The following is a 20,553-nucleotide window of genomic DNA, read 5'->3' as shown; positions in this document are numbered from 1 at the left end:
TTCATGGCGCAATCGCTTGTATCATGTCAGTTATAGCATTACTGGAGTTTATGGTAGCACTATTAGGGAATTGATTGGTACATATCGTGCATACATTTGAACATGGATTTATCTCCCCATTCGTTGGTCAGAGGAAGGCAGCCTCGTTTATCATGCGTCCCTCTCACGTGTTGCTGCGACCCAGTTGGTACCGTCTTGCTAATTGGTAGGCAAGAAGAAGTCGTTGGTTGCTCCTTACTTATTCCCTCGACCCAAGTCACGGCACCCGAAGTGTTCAAACCGACCAAGCTACTGAGTTCGTCCCCGAACCGATCTAGGTGAGAACTCAACGTTTCGCCGTGTATTCGTATATTTACTTTATGGGTCAGAGTACTAGATTACCGACTATACAAGTCATAGTCAACACCGTCTGTTTTAGACCCGTGCTTGCGAAGTAGGACAAGCACTAAGTTTTCTGATCCAAAGAAAGCATGAGGCTCATCAACGTTAATACTCTCCAGTTGGAGGAATTTTTTGATGACGAGACGTCTCATTACACGATTCTCTCTCATACTTGGGAAAGAGATGAGGTCACGTTTCAAGATCTCTGCTGGCTCCACGAATACGAGGAAAACATCGAAGCCTTTGCTTCTGTCGAAGCCCTAATGGCGTCGGCTACGATGAACTCGGCCAAAAAAGCCAAAGACTTACGACAACGGTCCGGATTCCACAAGATTGTCCAGAGCGCACGCCTTACAAAAGAACATTTGTTACAATATGTCTGGGTCGACACATGCTGTATAGACAAGAGCAGCAGTGCTGAACTTTCTGAAGCCATCAACTCCATGTTCCGATGGTACCAAGAGGCGCGAATTTGTTTTGTGTTTCTGTCAGATTTCCAGCCATCAGATGTTACGAACGCCCCCTTAGACTTCGCACAGTGCAGATGGTTTACTAGGGGGTGGACACTGCAAGAGCTCTTGGCCCCAAGACACATGTACTTCTATAACCAGGAGTGGAAGCTCGTGGGAGACAAAGACTCCTTGCGATATGAGATGTCAGAAATCACTGGCATACCGAGGGCTATTTTGGCACATGATCATTCGTTCCAAGATGTCTGCCTGGCACAGAGAATGTCGTGGGCAAGTAGAAGACAGACTTCACGTAAAGAAGATATGGCGTACTGTCTCCTTGGTCTTTTCGACATCAATATACCCCTTCTTTACGGAGAGGGCGACATGGCGTTCGTACGTCTGCAGCAGGAGATCATTAAGGAAACAACTGACCAAAGTCTACTGGCCTCTTGGGGTCTCGGAAATTCTCTCAGCACCCGAGGACATTTCTTTGCAACATCACCGGCTGCAATGACGAGAGCTGCTTCATTTTACACTGACAATATCACAGAAATGTCCTCTTCGGAGTTTCGAATGACCAACAGGGGCTTCCGAATCAACCTATCTCTTCTCCTGCTGTCTGAGTTTGAGAGCGGATCGCATAACGCGCCCAACTGCTACTATGCGCTGTTGAATGCTCTTGACGATCAAGATCGCAGGATATGTCTTCCTCTGTTTTTAAACAACTCTCCTTCGGGCGACGAGTTTGTCAGGTCTCCCTCTGGGCCAGTCGCGCTCTCGGAAACTAGCCTCAATAGCCTGGGAGAGGCCACCTATGAGGAGCTGGTCATCGTGCGAGAGCCTTCATGGGAGCGACCACTGGCCGCTGGCGCCTGGCAAATATCTATCACGAACCCCCCCGTGAGCGACTATCTCTTCGCCCCTCCCATAAACATTGTCGAAACATTTCCTCCGATGATGTCTTCGAAGCATGAGAAAGGCACATTTACCACTGTCATTGCCATGCCACCGCCTGCCAATGTTCCAGGGAGCCCTCATGATAAGCCTTGGCAATTCTTCCTGCGTTGCAGCTATCCGGACCCAGCTGGCGAACGAGATTTCGCTTTGGTCTTCGATCTACCTTCGAGACAAGGGGCACCTAGGGGGCCCTTACAACCGTACGTGATCGATTGGAGAAAATTTCATTCTGTGCTACGGAAGGATGATGAGGGCATGAGCCAGGAAGGTCCGTACACGTCTCTGGCCGATGCCATTCTCTCTGGCGCCCGCTTCCACGGTCTGGAATACGCTGAAAAGCAAGCCCGATCTAAAAACTACGAGTTCATCAGAGATCTCATGCCTCTTAAAGCGGTGGCACATTCAAGGCCACATGGTTTAATGTGGTATGATATAATAACAACAGAGTGGGATCAAGGTGGCGGAACCGAAGACTATTATAGATCGAGCAATTTCAAGGCCACATAATTCAACTTAGTGTGATGCAATCACAATTGTGTGGACTCTATAGATCGAGAAGAATAGAACTCGGAAGAATCGAACGATCGAAGTCTCAGGGTCCGTTGAGCAGCTTCTTCCCACAGAGATAAAGAGTGACGATAACACTTGGACAAAAGTAACAAAGCCCAGCTTACCAGCTAAATTTCTTTTCAATGAGCTGTCCTCCCTCTACCTTATTTTTTCCAGCTTTCCAACAACGGCGGTCGCAGAGACAAGCATGGTGATGGTGTTCAGAACAGCAGTGAGGATGGGAATGGTGCTAAGAGTTAGGCTTTGGGTTTTCTGTCAGTGAGTGGCGGTTGCTGGTGCACTGACCACCACTCTGTTTTAGCAGCTAGCGACCAAAATCTTTTTTCCGCTTCAATTCCTGAACAATTCACTTTTCACCTTTCCAACAGTAAAACTCCTTTCTCATTTCTCTTTCTTTGTTGGTCTTCAAGTTACGAATACCATTCATCATTCTACCTTTCCCTGGACACCCAGTGAAACCGATGAACCCTGCTCCCTACGAAATACCAGCAACTCGCAAATCGTCCTCCTACGCGCCCGCCCAGCCTTTCCGTCCTACTTTACGGTTGGTTGGAACAGGCGCTCTCAATCGAGCCTAGCTCTTCCTACCCATCGGGACCCTCCTACATAAGGTGTGCTTATGCCTCGGACCTGCAGGAACAAACAAAGCTCCTCTTCCATTGCGGCGGTGGTGTAAGGGTAACATATAAGCTTCCCATTTCTCCCATTGGCGTTTGCTTATGCATCGAGTTCGAGTCTCGGTCGCCGCATTATGTTTTGCTTGATTATGCAAACGCGTTTGCGCTGTAGTTGAATTGCCTTTCTCTCTTCTTTTGCAGTAGTTGCAAAGAAGGGGAATCATGCAGTATGAGGATACCTCGAAGTTGAGGTAATTTGAGTAGTAAAGGCAACTTTATCAGCTCGATTTTAATTCATATCTGGGTTGATTAGATCGTGCATGTGCCTTGTTGTGAGTATGGGTGTTTCAATACCTTCTAGCATTTGCAAATGTCTACGAAAGTAACATTGTCTCTGATTGAGGACTTGCAGATAGCAAGACTCCCAATCTTCCTCTGAGCCTAACTCACTGCTAGCAACATCGGCCAAGCCATGCACAGAGTGACCAAAAAGTCACAAGGGACACTCAAACGGCTCACACGCACGATTATCGCGGACAATACTTCCACCCTCACAGGCCGTATCGCCCGCAGTGAAGAGAATAAGCGCATTGAGTAAGGTAAGCAGCCTGGTTAGCAGGTAAGTGGGTGACACAATCGTGCGCCGCTTTATAAACCCTAGCTCTTTTCCTAATACTCTTCATTCTATACTTTCTAGAGAGTATTCGCTAGTGAATATATAAAAGACATAAGTAATAGCAGAACTATGAATAAAAAGAATAAGAAAGCGAAGAATGATGAACAGGTCGTAAGTATTGCAATCTTTTGTTGACCGGTATTCTGTTCTGTCACCCACTTGGCAGGTCAGCGTTATATGAAGGGGTATCCCAACCTCGCCCAACCATCCCGAAGATCAGGCAACGGACCTCCGTTGTCCGGGGCCCCACTCCGGTACCGACCGCAACCGGGGGATTCGTAACGTGCCGGCGTGCCCACGCGCTTCAGAAACTTCTCTGAGCTAGTTTCTCTTTGTCAGCTGCAGGTTTTAGATTCGGGAATGTCTCATTTGTTTCTTTCTTCAAATTGAGTTTTAAAGTACACGGCGAGACATCCGTATCCGGCTTACCCGCCATGGGCTCTCTTCATCTCATCTGTTGAAGGCTAATGTCACGCATAACCAGATATATGTAGAGCCAACGGACTACGCATGTTGACTAAGTCTGAGCGAGGGTCGAGAACCTGAGAGAATTTATTCCTCAAAGTCGTGCTTCTTTCAAATACCGATTATTTGTCGGCCTGTTCACGATCATTCAATCCCGACAGCCGGTGAAACAGCCATTAGCGGTGATGACTTTGGGCGGCACCTAGAGCTTTTTAACATCGTATATACCAAAGTCCAAAGCCGAGATGTCGAAATGACAGCAGTCCGTGTAGTGCAGAAACGCAAGGGCACCCGCCGTAGCACGTATTCGAGAACGTTGAACCGGACGTGCACTTCTCTGCTGTAACCATATCTCATGGAACACAAAAGGGTTAGGGCTCAAAAGCGCGAAAGAGCGAAGGCCTCTCCTCCCCCGTGGGCGGTTCGAACACGAATGGCAACCGCCTTCACCTTCAGACGAGCCTGGAACGGAATGGCGTCACAGCGGCATATGCTTTCGAAGCTTGCGGTCCGGAACGTAACGCGACGCAGCTCTCATCCTTGTTTCCCTCATAGATAGCTTAGCTACTAGAGCTCATAAGAAGGACCCTACAGCCAGCTAGAATTTTTGTGAGAAACTCTGGTCTCGGTCCTCAAGAAGAAATACAAGATCACCAACCAAGTACAAACCATGGCACCGACAATCAAGAACGTCGCTCTCGCCGGCGTAAGTACCACCTCATGTCCCTGATTGAACAGCCATTGACACAGTCCAGGCCGGCGGCAACCTAGGCCCTTCCCTCCTAAAGGCCCTCATGGACTCCAACAAATTCACCATCACAATCCTAACCCGCAAAACTGGCTCCCAAAAGTTCCCCGCGGGCGTCACAGTCAAGGAGGTAGACTACGAGTCCCTCGACTCCCTAACCCAGGCCCTCAAAGGTCAAGACGCCCTCGTCAACTCGACGAACAGCTTCGACCCCAAGGTAGCAACCCGCGTCGTCGACGCCGCCGTCGCCGCGGGCGTCTACCGCTACATCCCGCCCGACTTCGGCCTGGACCCCACGCGCGCCCACGTGCCGAGCCTGCCCATCTTCGGCATCAAGGCCCTGACGCACGGCCTCATGCAGCAAAAGGCCCAGGAGAACAACGGCAAGTTCACCTACACCATCGTCACCAACGGACCTTTTCTCGACTGGGGCATCCGGTCCAGCTTCATGGGCGTCGACGTCAAGAACAAGAAGCTCTCGCTTTTCAACGACGGCGAGAACGTCATCCCCTACACGATGCTCGCCGACGTCGGCAAGGCTGTCGTGGGAACCTTGTTGCACCCCGACGAGACGGCCAATAGGATCGCGTACATTCAGTCCGCCGTCAAGTCGCAGAAGCAGATGGGCGCTCTCGCTCAGGAGGCCGTGAGCGGTTCGTGGGAGACGACTACCGTCGACGTTGACGCCATCTACGCGAACTGTATGGAGTCTATCAAGAAGGGTATCATGACGCCCGATGTGATGTACCCACAGCTGTTGTATGCGTGCGCCAAAAAGGAGTTTGCCCAGCCTTGGGCAAAGAGCGACAATGCGCTGTTTGGCATTAAGGAAATGAGTGACGATGAACTCAAGGCGCTATACAAGCAAATTGCTTCCGAGTAAGAAGATGTAGTGGCCTGGATATATCTAGCGAGATTAGAAAACTGCTCAACGTAATGCGATCCCAGGACTTTGCGCTTCCATCACATTCACAGCGCGCCCATGTACATGGCAAGTGATGTTGTATCAGCATTGAATTCTATCTCCTTCATACACAGTACATACGAGAGTTGTTCATCACGGAGGCCATTCATAGTGCGCAGCCTCAAGTAGATGCTCTCGTGGGTTGTGGCATCAGCCACTCCGCTTCGGGTATGCCGTTCCAAGCCTCCCAAAAATGCATCCAAGCCGACCAATACACCACCATATTGGCCCTGAATCTGGTGCTCGGGCTGAGCGTAATATACACAGGTCTTTCTATCCGGCCGAGTATAGAAGTCGAGGTTCAACGAACATGAGTGTGACGGGCGGACCAAAAGGTAGAAGACCTCCAGAGAGGGGGGGGGAGGGGGGGAGTATCCGATACTCTGGTTTGTCGGGTCCGTGCTGTCGAGGCGTGAAGTCGTTTGTACTAAGACAGCAGTATAAGAATGAGAACTTGCGAAAGAAAATCAAGTTCGTCGTCGTCGTTTCTTGTCCTCGCCGGGGAAAAACATCAATTATTGGGTTCGATTAGGAGCGGAGCTTCGGTTCTGACTTGGCTATGCACCAAGCCATCCTCGTGTTTGTTTTCAGGTTTAGAAGGGGATGTTGGGGGTTCCCTGAGCACCCAGAGTCTCCTGCTGCTCCTGGAGCTCCTCACCACCAGCCTCGATGGAGATACCGACACCGATCTTTGCTTGTTGCTAGAGAATTTGTTAGCATGCGAACCGCCTTAATTTCAAGATGTTGAACTTACAGAAAAGTGGTCAACATCAGCAGCGAGAGTCATCATGACGGGGGCGGCAATGCGCTTCTCCAACAGGCAGCTAAGCTTGCCCTTGGAGTCAACCTGGGCGCGGAAGGTAGACATTCTGAAGTCGTACTTGGCACCAATAGTGGTGACACCCTCCTTCTGGAAACCACCCATGACGCCAGCGGCACCGGGAACGAGCGAGAGAGACAGGTCAACACCAGCCTGAACCTTCTCGGACAGACGTCTCCAGTAGGAGGTGTTCAGAGCACCCTGAGCCTGGAGCTGAGCGGTGGCAACCCAGTCGTTAGACTTGTAACGGGCGCAGTATGAGGTGGCAGTCTCGGGACCCTGGGTCATGGCCTGTCGCTGCCAGACGGTCTCGAGGCCGAGGGCAAGCTTGGGAGTGACCGACTGGAGGTAGCTACCAATGAAGATACCGGTAACACCGCCATCCAGGCAGGAAGGGTTGAGCATCTTAAGAGAAGCCGTGAAGTCGTCGCCGGTGTATTCGTTCTCGAACTGGAGCATCTCCTGACCAGCGCCAGGGGCGGCCTGGAATTGGGTTCTCGACACAAGCTTATCAGACCATCGGTAGTTGAATCGGGTGGAGAGCTGGCCGTCGTTGTCCATGTTTCCTTGCAAGAAGACCTGGAAAGTCAGTTAGCCAGATTCATCGCGCTTGCTTCGCAATGTAATTGTCGACGGACCTTGCTTGTTCCGTACAACGCAGCAAAGGTGTACGGGTTCAAACGCTCGCCCATAGCGAATTGGTGAGAAACCTGGAACAGAGGCGACATGCTGAAGGCCTTGGTCAGGTCGGCGCGAAGGCCGGTGAACATGTAGTTCGTGAGCAAGACATCGCGCTGAACCTCCCTAGTTAGGTTCTCGGTGGTGCCGGGATTGGACAAGCCGAGCTTCGCCCTCCGTTCCGAGAAGGAGCTGATGGCATCTGAGAGGGAGTTGGCGACGGGGTTGTTCAGGAGAACATTCTGGATTTGTTCCAAGCTTGACGCCATTGCTGCGATGGTCGGCGCCGGCCTGAGTCGAGCAGAACCGGATAGAGAAAGGGCAAGAAAAGGAAAAAAAAGTCGGAAGAGAACAACAAGAGAACCAGATGATCTGGGTCTATTCGAGATAATACAGCTGCGACTGCCCTGGGGATTGGTTGATGCTCGCGCAATGGGCAGGCAGGGGCGTTTGGGGGGGAGAGGATCGTGGAGTCGGAGTCGGGTTGGTGATGATTGGAAAGTCTGAATAAATTTCTTCGCTGATTACAGGCAGAGGTGCTGGTAGAGCACGAGCCACAATGCCACGCTAAATCCAATAGGAACAGCTGGCAGCCACGACTGGTCCAAGTCGCGGTGGATCTTTCTTTTGGAGCTCCAGCTCACGGTCAATGACAAAATAGCATCACGTGATAGCATCCAGCTTTCTGGCAGCGACTTACGTCAGGAAGGCAGGCCCTGTCGGTCCGAAGCTTAACCGGGTCTGACTTGTCGGGTCGTCTCCCCGGGCTAGTCCCAGAATGGACGACATACCCTTGCCCGCATCCGGTACGTTCCCTTGGCCCTCTCCATCGCTGAGCCCAACACCTTCTTTTCTCACAGTGTTAGTCTTTGTGCTCCCTGAACTACCACACTACCTAAGCGACTTACTACTAGGCGACGACCTACTTCAACTCACATCTCAGATACCCTCGGCTTCAGATCTCTAAAGTCACGATTCTGAGGCTTTGCGGATTTCAACGTCCTTTACGCCACTACCTGAACACTTCTTTGGTTGGGCTTTGGCAGCACAGGCCTTCGTAGAGTCTCTTTGTAAGAGCCGCGGGCCATACACAAACTGGCGGCTTAAATCGGAACGGGACAGCTCAGACACCAGTGCCACTTCAACCTCGAATAGTCATCGCCAAACCCTTTGAAGCAAGTCACCTGCGCGATTTTACCTGCTGCAATCAAAATTTGTTGCGCTTGATCGAGAGCAAGATACACCTCGTATCAGCTTCGCAAGGACTGTAAACGACGGCTACTTTTCCCAACTTAACACATTCGAACCTCGAAAGCAGACAGTGCGTCACCGTGTCTCCGCTCTTTTCTTCCGCAGCGGCCCCTCCATCCGGTCCAGAGGCCGTAGTTGCCTTAAGCGCAGCCCGCTCCCAGCTCAGAAGACGGAGCTCCATCCTTGACTCCGTGGTTGTTTCGAGGTTCCAAGGAAGACTCAGCTCCAACCGTCAAAATGGACACACTACTGTGAGTTACTTTCTTCTTAGATATCTGCCTATTGTAAAAGGAGGGGTCTTCATAACCCCGCCGATTCATACTCTATATACCATTTTCCTCCTGTGACTGAGGCGAGTGCTTCTGGACACTGCGTAATTATGGTTCGAATTCAATCAGAAACACGAGTGACTTCTAGGGAGCCAGAAATTCCGGAACCCTGGATTATGAGCCCGTATGCCAGCTATGCTGGCCAAATCTGGAACGCAATCCATCTCGCCTACGCCCTCTTGTTGAATATGGCTCGCCCCTGATCCAACCTCCTGATATACATGTTCCTCTATCTTCGCAATGACAGGTCCAACTTTCAAGTGAGAGGGATCTTCAACGCTTGATAAGACAAAGATTGCCATGGCAAAGGCCCATCCTCACATGCTTGTTTGCCCAGTCTATCCAAGAATGACTACTGGGAAGAGTTGAAAGGAGTCTTTGGGCCAATTCAACATACTGGAGCACGAGGACACAAACAGAGTTCCAGACACAGAGTCAGCCACCTTCGAAGTCACAACTCTGTCACGGGCTGCGATGCCTCCAACAACCTCAACCACATTCAAACAGCCCATGCCGGGCTGGACTGTTGCCTGCAGACCTTAGCACGGCTGACTATACTCGGCTTTCGACTGTTAACGGCTGGTGGCTATGAGATCTTATTTACAAACGAGGCGGGTGTGCCCATCTGTGAATACCTAAATAGGACGCACGACATCATCAGAAGTACAAACATGGCGAGTGCCCTTTACGCCCTCTTTCCACGCCCCTCAAGCTACTGTTTACTTCTCCTGCTTCCCTCTCTTCCCTCTCTCTACACTGAGCTTTGTCTTTCTCTTCTCTTCTCTGTCAACTTACCCATCACAATATCCGTCATCACTACTGCTCATACTCACTCTCTGCTCTGAGCTTTCTGCCTTATTCTTCTTCTGTTCCCTACCTATCAACTTCCCTATCGAAACATCTATCACTACCTCTGATACTCTCTCACCACCTGATCAGCCATGGAGAAGGAGAGGGCCGCCATGGACTGGGTTGAGATGCTCAACATTTTTGAGTTCCAGAGAATCTTCTACCGCCCTCGACCGGAACTTGGAGATCTTGGTTTTGACGTGACTCTTCATGACAGTACCGCCGAGATTGCCGCCAACGCGCCGAGATACCGTCGCAAGAGCTCGACCTTCATCGACGGCATTCATGATGTCCCCGAGGATCAGGACATGGCGCCGGCTCAGCTTTATAGCACAATGTCCGGCCGTCTGTTCCATTCTGGTCGCATCGCCATCGTCATGGTGGGCCTTCCGGCTCGTGGCAAGACGTAAGTTACTCCTACTTCAGCGGGCCTGGAAAAACGAAAGCTAATATTTTTCAGTCACATCTGCGTTTCCCTGGCGCGTTACTTGGGCTGGTGAGTCGTAAAATGCTTGTTTGAAGCGCTTTGACTGACGTTTTCTCAGGTTGGGAGTCAAGACCCGCATCTTCCACCTCGGTGACTACCGTCGTGCCACCGTTGGAAAGGGCGGTATCGTTCCCGAGGACTACTTCTTCCCTGACGCCTCTCCTCAGTCGGTCATTCTTCGTCAGAAGATCCTTAAGAAGTGCCGTGAGGACATCTACGCCTGGTTGAACCATGAGAATGGACAGGTCGCGATCTACGATGCTGTCAACCCCACCGCGGCTGGTCGCCGTGCCCTGGCTAAGGAACTCGCTAAGCACGATGTCCAGGTAAGATTTGATACGACCATTCTGATGACTCAAATGACTAACGTTTCATAGACGCTGTTCATCGAGTCTTTCGTCGACGACGAGGCCATCTTGCGTGAGAATGCGCGCAATGTCAAGATCTCCTCCCCCGATGTGAGTGCTCGTTCAAATTCGATAGCGACGCGGTGCTAACGTGTGCAGTTCGCGGGCATGGACCCTGATGAGGCTGCCAAGTTGTACCTGCGCCGCATCGACATGAAGATCCCCGTCTTCGATACCATGGACGAGAAAGAGCTCAACTACATCAAGATGATCAACGCGGGACAGAAGTTCTTCTACAACAATGTCTCATTCGGCTACCTCTCTCACCGCATTGTCTTCTATTTGACCAACCTTCACATCAAGTCGCGCACCACCTACTTCGTTCGAGCTGGCGTTACCACCGAGGAAGACTCGTACAAGGCGGATGCCCCTCTTTCTGAGGAGGGCATGGCGTACGCAGCTCGAATGTCCGAGACGCTTCTGAAGCACCGCGAGCAGGAGCGCGCTGCACTCGTCGAGAAGGGTGGCAATGCCGTTCCCCTTCGTCCTCTGTCCGTCTGGACCTCTACTCGTTGCCGTACCGTTCAAACTGCGGATTACCTCAAGAACAAGGGCTTCAAGGTTCGTCAGCGTTCTCAGATGAGCCAGATCAACCCTGGTGTCTGCGAGAAGATGTCGGAGCGTGCCATTCGCCACCTCTACCCTGAGGAAGTCGAGAAGCACGAGCTCGACCCGTATCATCATAGATACCCCCGCGCTGAGGTGAGCATACAGACCTCACAATCACTATTTGCCCATGAGCAGCACTAATATTACATAGTCCTACCATGACCTCGCCGTCCGCCTTGAGCCCATCATTCTGGAGCTTGAGCGCGAGCAGAGTGATCTTCTCATCATTGCGCACGAGTCTGTTCTTCGCGTTCTCTACGCCTACCTGATGCACTGCGCCACCATGGACATCCCCATCCTCAAGTTCCCCCGCGACGAGATCATCGAGATCATCCCCGCCGCCTACCAGAACGAGGCCAAGCGCGTCCACATCCCCGGCGTCGACCCCAAGATCACCCCCGGCTCCCCCGAGGACATCAGCATCCCCGTCCCTGGCGGTGGAAGCGGTAGCGGTGTCGCCAGTGGCAACCTCTCGCCCATGCCCGGTATCTCGTCTCCCGCGGAGCCCAACGTCGTCGTTGAGCGTCCTCCCGAGAAGGTCATCAACACCGCTGCCGAGATGGTCGCTGATCGCCAGAATGACGAGGACTAGAATTGTCTTACACACACTGGGTTCTTTTCTTTTCAAACTTTTTTGGAGGCTCGATTGGTCCACTGATTATTACTTTGCTCGAAAAAACGAGAAGGATGTTGGGAGGCATGTATGTCTCCCTGCCTTTATCGTTCGGTGGACCTGAGCGAACGTGGAAGGAAGGACATTAGGTTGAGAAAGAGGACGACGGATCGGAATTTTACTATCGCGGATGGGAAACCCCCATCAAAATTTGCTCGTATCGTGGGATAACTTTGCCCACGATGAACTTTTGTTTTGCGTCTTACGTCCAGGACGCCGTTTTCCCTCCACCCAATGGAGGGAAACAGGAAATATGGTATTCGGTTATTCGGTTACTCAAATGCGTCAAAACATGGGAACAAAACTGGGGAACTAGGTCAGGTAGCTGAATCTTGATGAATGACGACCCAGTCATCAACAATGTTATTATATCCCAAGCTATCTGTGGTGTGCAGAGAGGGGGATGGCTAAATATCGACTCCCTCCCTCATTGCTTCCAATTCCGTGGTATTCCGTTCTTCTTCTTTTCATCGTCCCAAAAGGAAACAACACAAAACTCCGGGAAACGCCCTTCTCGTGCTGCTCATCATCTGTAGGCGCTGTGACCTCTCTCGCGCAGTCACCCACACTGTAAGTATGTACCTCTTTCTCCTCTGCTTCCCAAGTCTATCTCGGTCCACCAAACTCCTCGCTATTCCAGGGCCGAGACAAGCTCTCGTCGAATCTTACCCCAAATACATCAACGCGCTGGTAAACTCATGACTCTGTCTCTCTGACTGTCACTCGTCTTAGTCTGTTTTGATCTGTCGTCGGCAATGTCTTTACATCACTGCACACTCTCGCTCCGGCTCATCTCCATCCTTGTGCTTCTTCTTCTCTGTAGAGCGGCTCTTGGATTTGCCTCTCTTGTGATGCCTGTGATGATGCTCTGATGACTTCCTTTCTTTGAAATCTTTGGAGTCTTTTCTGTCGGTTTCTACGACTGGCGCAGCAACGGGTGTTGGTTCTGCATCAGCGTTCTCGACAAATTCCTCCTCAGTCACTGGATCAGGAATAGGCGCACTGATGGACGTGGCGAGCGCGTTGCTGCTCATGTTACTGTTGGGATCCCGGAGTGGCTCCTTGCTGGGTCGCATGAGCCCGCCGAGTCGAGTCATGGTAAGACTGATGCGACCCTCTCCTGCTTGACTCGTAGGCCTGCTCTTGCTCTTGCCCGTGAATAGAGCGGCGGCTCGCGAAAGCCTTTGTGCTGTCGTCTCTTCTCCCGGGGTGACGGCGGGCGATATAGCATCCGGCGTGATTGCTGGCGTGCCTAGGGTAGAGTCCGTGAAGGTAACGCTGCCCCGTCGAGAATCCTTGAAACCTAGGTACGGCTCGTCATCGCCGAAACTTATGCGGCTGGGACGTTCCAATTCCGACGAAAAGCGAATGCTAGGTGCTTTAGGTGGAGATATCGAGGTGTTTTCAAAGTAGTCGCTCCGCGACGATGACATTCCAGAGTTGTTGCCATTGACCGGGTTCGGTGTCGTCGGTAGGTTGACGCTGACCTTGGACTCATTGTAAGAAGGAGGCTCAGTCTCGGTCTCCTCTGTTGACGCTACCTCTACCATCGGTACGATCTGGTAGAATAGGAGGTAGGGCATCTCGTCCTTCAAAGCTTGCTTGATGTCGTCCACATAAGTCACCCTGTTTTCGATATCCAGGTCGTCAAATTTGACCCATTGCGCCTCCTCGTAGTCTGGAGGGGGGTCATTGTCGTGTCTTCTATTGTCGGTGAGGAGTTTGGGCGCAACTCTGGCGAATGAGATGTAGTGGCCGCTGTAGACAGAGTCGCCACGATGACAGACCACAGACTGTAGCACTAACTTATACTCCATGCTGAAGCCGTTGGGGTCTTCCTCAAGCTGCGTCTCGTCGCCGAGCATGAAGTGCGGAAGCCTTAGACTGTCCGGAATATCGATAAAGGTATTCTGGCGCTGTGGAACGCCGGAGTTCGACATCATGTACCGCTTCAGGCAGATACCGACCACAGGACGTTGGTTGAAGTTCATAGCGACCTCCATATCGTTCTTAGGCTCCTTGTTTCCGGCGGCGTGCCATGGAATCAATCTGAAAAACTGCCAGGCTGGAATCGTCACGGCTTTCACCACGGTGGAGCTCGTTCGTCGCGCCCTTTCCAGCATGGTGGACGGCTCGTTCTCCTTCCCCTTGTCTTTGTCCTTCTCCTCCAGTACAACGCGTTGTATAACACTAGTTGAACGGTGTCTTGGGGTTGGCCGCGAAGAGCTACTGGGAGACTCTGGCACGCCATTGGGTGTTTGCGAGGCTGTCCACCGCCGCTCAAGGACTGGAGAAAGCTGCGCGGGAGACGCACTCAGCGTGTCTTGCGCGCCAGCCTCTAATTCGTTCTCTTGAGTGACAATCCGTATCCCATTCGTGTTTGTATTCGGGGTTACCCTCTCCGCCTCTTTCTTGTCTTCGTGGCTGTCCCTGAGTACATCAACTTGTGTGTTGAAGTATTCTTCCAAGCAATCTTCTAGCCTGATCCCTTTGCCTTCCGAATCGGGAGGTACGGCGAGGTTGAGAAGTCTTTCGTAGACCAGTTTGTGGTCGTCCTTATCGTTCTTGCCTTGGTGAAAGAGGTCAACTTGTAATTGCAACAGGGGCAATTGGAGCGTTTCTGTGACAAACGCAAAGGCTTCAGAAGTATCTTGCTGTTCTAGGAGCTTGGCGTCACTCCAGCCGCACTCAGCCAGCGCATCCTGAATCAGTTTCGTCTGTAACGATTAGCGCAGGACAGGTACTGCAAGACCAGCTGCAACTCACCATATCTGCGTGAATCATCTTTCCGCTCCTGAGCATGTTCACCCACAAGCGGAGCAGCGTGACTAGTTTACGCCTTGGTTCGTCCGTGAATTCGTTCTTCAGCATACATTCGAAGGCGTCCAGTTTCGCAAACATGGCAAACAGCAGGGAGTCAAGATAACATGTGACGTTACCCCTATTCTCTGCGCCAACCATTTCGATTTGGGGATTGTAGTGTGCAACCTTGCCGGCCATTGCCTTGCATTGCAGCTGAATGAACTCGACGGTTTTGTCGACATCGCCGTCAGCGAATTTGCTGTTCAGGGAGTCTCGAATGTGTTCCGCAGAAACGTCGGTGATGTTCGACTCGGCAAGAAGGTGCGTAATATCTTCGATCTATGGTCTTGTTAGACTCGTGCAATATTGCAATGCTGCGCTTGGTGTACCTTGGCCATCTCCTTCTCCTTTATTTCCTCGTCGGTCGGTGCTCGATCGCTCTTGAAAAGCGACCTGAATGCTTCGGCTGAAAGTGGTCGGTTCTAGGTTTGGCGATGTGGGATTAGTGTGGCTGTCCCCGTGGAAACGGACTTTGAGAAGGGCCATCTTCAGTTCCTGAAATATGAAGCTCACCTTTTGTCCTGGTTCTGAGGATTTGCTTCTGCGATGCGTGCCACTCCTGTCCCGCAGGCTAAGAAACTTTTTGCCCTTCATGATTGCAGATCCTGTATGTTGCCAAAAGCTGGAATAGCTAGGTTCGTGATTTTGGTGCTAGAGGGGCTTGACGACTCGAGAGAAGCAGTCGTCTCAACGGTCAAGAATCATGGCCAGGTTGAAAGTCGCACCCCCATCGGCCAGCAATACGGGAGTGGGCGAGGTGGGGAGCAAAGCTGAGAGAAGATGAAGAATGCACCAAGTGCGAGGATAGGTATGGAGGGGTTCTGGCGCGTGTCGGCGGGGCAGATTTTCGCAGTCGCAAAAGACGGGGCTGGGCCGCCGGGATGATCAGGTCTGGACTCTGGGCTGTCCGATGTAGTAGCAGAGTGATAGGTTTTCGCTGTTCTGGTAGCCTGCGACGGTAGGGTACGAGTCTTGATAAAGTATCTGTTGTCTGCCAAGTAGACAAGCTCGGTTCTTGAAAGCCAAAGAGATATGCTGCTTTTTTGTTGCTTAGGTTCGGAGTGAAGAAATATAAGAAGCAGACTGGAAGTGAGAAGACGAGGTCCTATGGTTGAACACACGGGGGACTGCTGAAGCAATAAAGGTAGCGAAGGACCTTCGACTGGCTCCTGGCGCCAACAAGGGTCAGATGGTGGTGGTTCGTGGATTTGGTTCAGAAAATTCGGGGTCCAATGTGAGCAGCAGCTTTGGCAGGGTGCGGTGGGTGCCCACGGTGTATTGGTCGTGTGGAGAGGCACCAAGTGGACGGACCGTGGAAGGGCGTGTATTCGTACCGGCGCGGCAAAGCTTGGGTGGGATGGTACTTTGGGCCCCTGAGAGATTTCCACCTCAACTTGCTGCTGGGGGCACTCGGCGTCCTTTGCGGACTTGCCGTCAGTTGACTCGGGAGCCTGGGAGCGCCAGGTCGGAGGGTGGCGGCAAGGCGGACTTTCAGGTTTGCTTGCTTGCTGTTGCTGTTACCTCGGACAGACGAGCACGACGTATCCAATATGACCATGCCTCCGAGCTGACCTGTCCGTCTTCTAGCTGCCTTTTTGAGGTATAGGCTTCTTCGGTTGGCAGCAGAGGGAGGGTATTACGTGGTGAGATGGGACCATGGCCTGTAGTGTAATAGCAAGGGAAAAGCCAGAATGTTCTTGAGCATGCTTGGCTGCCACAATTCTTACATATGACCGACCAGGCTCCGAATATGAGTAAAAGTAACCTGCCCCAACATCCAATGTCCACGCGAGGTGACATACGTAAGGGCCTGTCCGTCGTGGGAAGAACATCCGAAATTGACTTAGGCTGCCCATTTAACAAGATGAAAGTGGCAAGTCGCCCATCGCATCAATTGCTGGTCATTCGATCCCCTAGTCACAATGGGAAAAGTTGAGCAGAAGTCTTGACATGGCCTGCACAAGAACATTTTAGGCTGGATGTGACTCTCGTCAAGTCTCGCCTCTTGTTTCGAGGTGGCTTATTAGGGCCCGAATGATACCCTATGGGACACATCCTGGAGCGTCCCTTGCTTTCATGCGTGTGCAGTAGATCCGATATCATGGCTCTGTGGCCCATGCTCCTGGTTTCATAAGCCTCCTGCTCCAATGTCCATGGCTTTCTTTTACATTGAACAGGCTTCGCCAAGAACAGACAAAGAACAGCTAGATGAACGAAAACAATACGAATGTCTTTTACTGAGCCAACCTAGAGGCTCAACTCTACCTTAGCAGCAATCGCAATGCGCTTACACACACACACTCCCGCACCCATAGCAACGCTCAACGCCCGCAAAAGAAAGAGCAAAGTTTTTTGACAATGAATGGAAACTCTGTCGCACCATCTACTACTTCCAAGCCCCCCGCCTTGTGTGTGTTGGATGTTGATCTGTCACTGAAACTAAGCTCCAATCCGATGAAAAGCGCTCGCGTAACCTGTATACGTTCGCTTTCGCGTCCATCTTGGGTACAATCAGGCAACCTGCATGTTAGCGCGCGCCGCCGCCGCACGTCGAAGAGGGCAAGAGGCACACAATGTCCATCGTTGCTCATCGTTGCCCATCTGTCCGTCCCATCTTTGCCTGTTCGTGTCTGAGAGTGCTGCTTGCTCAAGTGGTCTCCCCACCCTGTCAGCTCCGCGTACCTTAGTCGGAAGGCAAAGCTCCAGCTTCTGCAACCGAACGCGCGCTTGCTGACCCATTGAGCTGGTGACTGACAGACAGACATTCAGCTGAGGGTCCGAATGACTGCTACGTAATCGAGCTGCGTGAACGATTTACCCGCTCTAGTAGAATGGATCGTCGGTGCCTCACCATAGTCCGAAGCTCGATGGAGGGTGTCCCACGGACGGCGGCCTGCTTCCTGATGACGACAGTGCAACGACCACAAATTGACCTTGAAGGCCCGAAAGTCCGGAGGTTGCTGGTCACGTTCGCTCCGACGGCCCCCGAGTGACATTCCCATGTCACTCTACGTCCTACCGCCTGGAGATCCAGGCTTTAAGCTGCAGAAAGGTCAAGCCACACTTTGTTCTCAGACCTGAGCCGGAAGATCCACTTTAAAAAACAGTACACCAGCCACAAGTGGCACGGGCCGAACTGAGCATTTCGAGATTGAAATTTCGAGCATCGCGACTTACCCTTACAGACGTGTTAGGTTGCGTCACAGTTGAACGACTAGCCATGGCCACTCTACGGGAAAGCTCCCGATTAACTCGGTTTGTCTGCAGACAGCGCTCGCCTTGGAAGTTGACCCCTCTTGTCGGCCGGCGATGCGAATCTACCGCTGCCGCAGAGGCTCAGTTCCCTGATCTTGAGACCTCGTCCCTGGCTGCGCCTGGCCCTGACGATGCTGCCATCCAAGCTTTCAACACGGCGAAGCGCTTGTCTGACAGACCGCAGCAGCTTCCCGGAAACAGGTGCGCACTGAAAAACTCAACTACAGCTTGAAGCGGAAGGCTAATTGACGAGGCGACAGATACCAATACCACCCCCCTAAGTACGACAGAGGACCTCTTCACCCGATTCAATCACCGCCCTCCACCGATCCCACAGCCCGCGACTTCGTTCCTGGACCCTTCAACCTCCCTAGACTGCGCCAAACGTACGATACGACCATCGCCGCCGATCTGCTTACGATGACCTACCTTCACAAGCCCCCGGGTACACCAGACCCCCCGGTACGGGAGCGTTTAAGGGCGTGGGACGACTCCTCGCCGTACAACAAGAACCGTCCCCTTCGCGGACCCAGAGGTGGAAGTAAGCTCGACGTGCTGGAGAAGAATATCGACTGCCGGTCCGTTCCCGAAATCTTGGCCGTATCGCTGCACACCTTCATCCCCTCGGCCGCCAAGGCGCCGGGAACGCTCCAGGTCGCCCGTTCGGTCATCCAGTCCATCAGCGGCAACGTCCCCGAGGTCACCAAGACCAAGAACAACGTCATCCAGTGGAAAATCCGCGAGGGCGATAAGACTGGTGTCAAGACAACCATGCACGGTCCCCAGGCGTACGAGTTCGTTGACAAGCTGATCAACCTCGTCCTGCCCAAGATCAAGGACTGGCCCGGTGTCAATGCGACTACTGGTGACGGAAACGGTGGTATCGGTATCGGTCTGAGGCCCGATGACCTAGTCTGGTTTCCCGAGCTCCAGATCAACTACGACATGTACCCTGCCAAGGTGAGATATTCCGTCTGCCTATATCTTGTGACCACGATGCTGACGAGTCTCTGTAGCTCCTCCCAGGTTGTCATATTTTCATCCACACGAGCGCCACATCGAACCGCCAAGCCAGGCTTCTGATGCAGGCTCTTGGTCTTCCTTTCTACGGAAAGTTTAAGGATTAAAAAGGGGGACATTGCTGGGAAGGGGTATCCCGTTTGTACGATATCAACACATTTAGAAAGCCTGTATATGAATGTACCAACAGATACGGTCACTCTTGAGAAGTACTTTGTGCCAAAATTATGTGATCATGTTCCTGGTTCATCTTATGCGGTAGTAATCATCTAATACCATAATCCCATGTTTCTTTTGGTCGTCGTCCCGTAGGTACGTCAAAAGAACCCTCATGCCGAACCACCCGCCGAAACGCCGTCCATGCAAGTTAACCATACCGAACCCTCCCCAAGCCCTATTTTCCTCTTGGATTTCCCCTTTTTCCTTTTCTTATGCCGCAATCTTGGCCTTGAGCGCATTCATAATCTCATCAATATCATCCATGTTCTCAGCATCAACCTTGCCGTTACGCAGGCCCTTCTTTTGCAGCTCGTCCGTAAGGACATCGGCGCCGGGCTGGTAGTTCCTCACGGCAGAGCTGAGCGCGTAGACGGCCTTCCTCCTAACAGCCTCCTCCTCGCCGTCCTTGGTCGCAAGCGCCACGAGGGGCGGGATGCCGCCCACGGCAAGCAGGCGCTCCTGGCTGGGCAGGTTATTCTGGACGGCGGTGCCGACGCACCAGGCGGCCATGCGACGCAGCTCGTGGGCCTCGTGCTCGAGGCAGGAGAGCAGCGGGGTCCAGAGGCCGAGGTTGGCAATGTTGTTCGCGTTGTCGAGGTTCTCAATGAGCTGCTCAAAGTTGTCAAAGGCGATGAGCTTGTTGTCGAGGGTGATTTCCGGGTCCGGGGAGGTGATTGCCTCCATGGAGAGCTTCATGAGCTCGGCGTCGCTGGGGCCGTTGCCGAAGAGGGCTGCGATGGCCTCGGGGTTGAGGGTGCTGGCGGGCGCTCTCACGGCGGTGGCGTCGGCAGGTGCTGAAGCGCCGTTCTCGCCGCCGGTTTCCTGGTTTTCGATACTCCATTTGAGGAGCTCGTTGAGGTGCTTGTCACCCATGATTAATAGTTTGTGGTGAGTTTTTGGAGGTGTAGTAGTTTGAAGTAATTTCTTGGAACAATAAAACCTCTTGATGGTTTACTTCAACTGGTCGCAAGTTTGAATGAGAAACTCGAAAAGTGTGTATTGTGTTGATGTGTAAAGTTTGTTTACTATCAACTCCCAGTCTGTCACTCACTCGCACCTGAACTCTCACCAACATCAAAAAGTTCTCCATCACCAAGAGCCACTTCCCGCTCTGACTGGCTGCTTCTGATTTGCTACCTTTTTCTGGAACCTTCAAGAAGCTTGCCAATGATCGAAAGTGGGCTAGCGCCGATCTCACGTGAGGAGCCCTGATCAAGGCCAGCTCAATGCGTCGTTTATGCAGCTCAAGTCTTTTGAAACTTGG

At 52.2% G+C, this 20,553-nt stretch overlaps 7 protein-coding genes and 1 non-coding gene across 8 annotated transcripts; 5 read left to right on the top strand and 3 right to left on the bottom strand.

Annotated features, from left to right (window-relative positions):
• Positions 1-124: 124 nt before the first annotated feature.
• On the top strand, positions 125-2,638 carry BDZ83DRAFT_602071 (heterokaryon incompatibility protein-domain-containing protein). The gene is made up of 2 exons (XM_060507144.1): positions 125-2,146; positions 2,465-2,638. Exons 1-2 carry the CDS (start codon positions 471-473, stop codon positions 2,469-2,471), a joined length of 1,683 nt encoding a protein of 560 aa, XP_060370302.1. The 5' UTR covers positions 125-470; the 3' UTR covers positions 2,472-2,638.
• Positions 2,639-3,021: 383 nt separating this feature from the next.
• On the top strand, positions 3,022-3,109 carry BDZ83DRAFT_t36. Its single transcript has one exon. It is a non-coding gene; the product is annotated as a tRNA-Gly (tRNA).
• Positions 3,110-4,632: 1,523 nt separating this feature from the next.
• Positions 4,633-5,886, top strand: BDZ83DRAFT_399208 (isoflavone reductase). The gene is made up of 2 exons (XM_060502835.1): positions 4,633-4,824; positions 4,874-5,886. The coding sequence occupies exons 1-2, from the start codon at positions 4,789-4,791 to the stop codon at positions 5,747-5,749; spliced, it is 912 nt and encodes a 303-aa protein (XP_060370301.1). The 5' UTR covers positions 4,633-4,788; the 3' UTR covers positions 5,750-5,886.
• Positions 5,887-6,423: 537 nt separating this feature from the next.
• Positions 6,424-7,597, bottom strand: BDZ83DRAFT_715717 (eukaryotic porin; the record flags this gene model as incomplete). Its single annotated transcript, XM_060511777.1, has 3 exons — positions 6,424-6,531; positions 6,585-7,229; positions 7,289-7,597. The coding sequence occupies 3 exons, from the start codon at positions 7,595-7,597 to the stop codon at positions 6,424-6,426; spliced, it is 1,062 nt and encodes a 353-aa protein (XP_060370300.1).
• Positions 7,598-8,556: 959 nt separating this feature from the next.
• BDZ83DRAFT_398719 (6-phosphofructo-2-kinase-domain-containing protein) lies at positions 8,557-12,060 on the top strand. Its single transcript, XM_060502833.1, has 7 exons — positions 8,557-8,830; positions 9,975-10,163; positions 10,218-10,253; positions 10,303-10,570; positions 10,622-10,702; positions 10,751-11,353; positions 11,412-12,060. Exons 1-7 carry the CDS (start codon positions 8,817-8,819, stop codon positions 11,850-11,852), a joined length of 1,632 nt encoding a protein of 543 aa, XP_060370299.1. The 5' UTR covers positions 8,557-8,816; the 3' UTR covers positions 11,853-12,060.
• Positions 12,061-12,248: 188 nt separating this feature from the next.
• Positions 12,249-15,079, bottom strand: BDZ83DRAFT_399013 (ubiquitin carboxyl-terminal hydrolase-domain-containing protein). Its single transcript, XM_060502834.1, has 2 exons — positions 14,700-15,079; positions 12,249-14,650 (listed from the first exon to the last, which is right to left on the bottom strand). The coding sequence occupies exons 1-2, from the start codon at positions 14,931-14,933 to the stop codon at positions 12,695-12,697; spliced, it is 2,190 nt and encodes a 729-aa protein (XP_060370298.1). The 5' UTR covers positions 14,934-15,079; the 3' UTR covers positions 12,249-12,694.
• A 2,936-nt stretch (positions 15,080-18,015) lies between these two features.
• On the top strand, positions 18,016-19,177 carry BDZ83DRAFT_566877 (54S ribosomal protein L7; the record flags this gene model as incomplete). Its single annotated transcript, XM_060503895.1, has 3 exons — positions 18,016-18,251; positions 18,311-19,010; positions 19,067-19,177. 3 exons carry the CDS (start codon positions 18,016-18,018, stop codon positions 19,175-19,177), a joined length of 1,047 nt encoding a protein of 348 aa, XP_060370297.1.
• On the bottom strand, positions 19,018-20,338 carry BDZ83DRAFT_398679 (nucleotide exchange factor Fes1). The gene has a single exon (XM_060502832.1). The coding sequence runs from the start codon at positions 20,160-20,162 to the stop codon at positions 19,500-19,502; it is 663 nt and encodes a 220-aa protein (XP_060370296.1). The 5' UTR covers positions 20,163-20,338; the 3' UTR covers positions 19,018-19,499.
• Between the last annotated feature and the right edge of the window lie 215 nt (positions 20,339-20,553).

This window comes from Colletotrichum acutatum (assembly GCF_030867785.1).
Source record: "Colletotrichum acutatum strain CBS 112980 chromosome Unknown BDZ83scaffold_7, whole genome shotgun sequence".
In the NCBI taxonomy this organism is placed as follows: Eukaryota; Fungi; Ascomycota; class Sordariomycetes; order Glomerellales; family Glomerellaceae; genus Colletotrichum; species Colletotrichum acutatum.
The sequence above is the reverse complement of the archived record's forward strand: the minus strand, read 5'-3'. Positions and strand labels throughout refer to the sequence as shown.

Coding starts and splice junctions, on each gene's coding strand:
- BDZ83DRAFT_399208 (XM_060502835.1), top strand. CDS start 4,789: ATGGCACCGACAATCAAGAACGTCGCTCTCGCCGGC. Junction 4,825..4,873: donor AGAACGTCGCTCTCGCCGGC/GTAAGTACCACC, acceptor GACACAGTCCAG/GCCGGCGGCAACCTAGGCCC.
- BDZ83DRAFT_602071 (XM_060507144.1), top strand. CDS start 471: ATGAGGCTCATCAACGTTAATACTCTCCAGTTGGAGGAATTTTTTGAT.
- BDZ83DRAFT_398719 (XM_060502833.1), top strand. Junction 10,254..10,302: donor CTGGCGCGTTACTTGGGCTG/GTGAGTCGTAAA, acceptor ACGTTTTCTCAG/GTTGGGAGTCAAGACCCGCA. Junction 10,703..10,750: donor TCAAGATCTCCTCCCCCGAT/GTGAGTGCTCGT, acceptor TAACGTGTGCAG/TTCGCGGGCATGGACCCTGA.
- BDZ83DRAFT_399013 (XM_060502834.1), bottom strand. CDS start 14,933: ATGGCCGGCAAGGTTGCACACTACAATCCCCAAATCGAAATGGTTGGC. Junction 14,651..14,699: donor AGATGATTCACGCAGATATG/GTGAGTTGCAGC, acceptor TAATCGTTACAG/ACGAAACTGATTCAGGATGC.
- BDZ83DRAFT_398679 (XM_060502832.1), bottom strand. CDS start 20,162: ATGGGTGACAAGCACCTCAACGAGCTCCTCAAATGGAGTATCGAAAAC.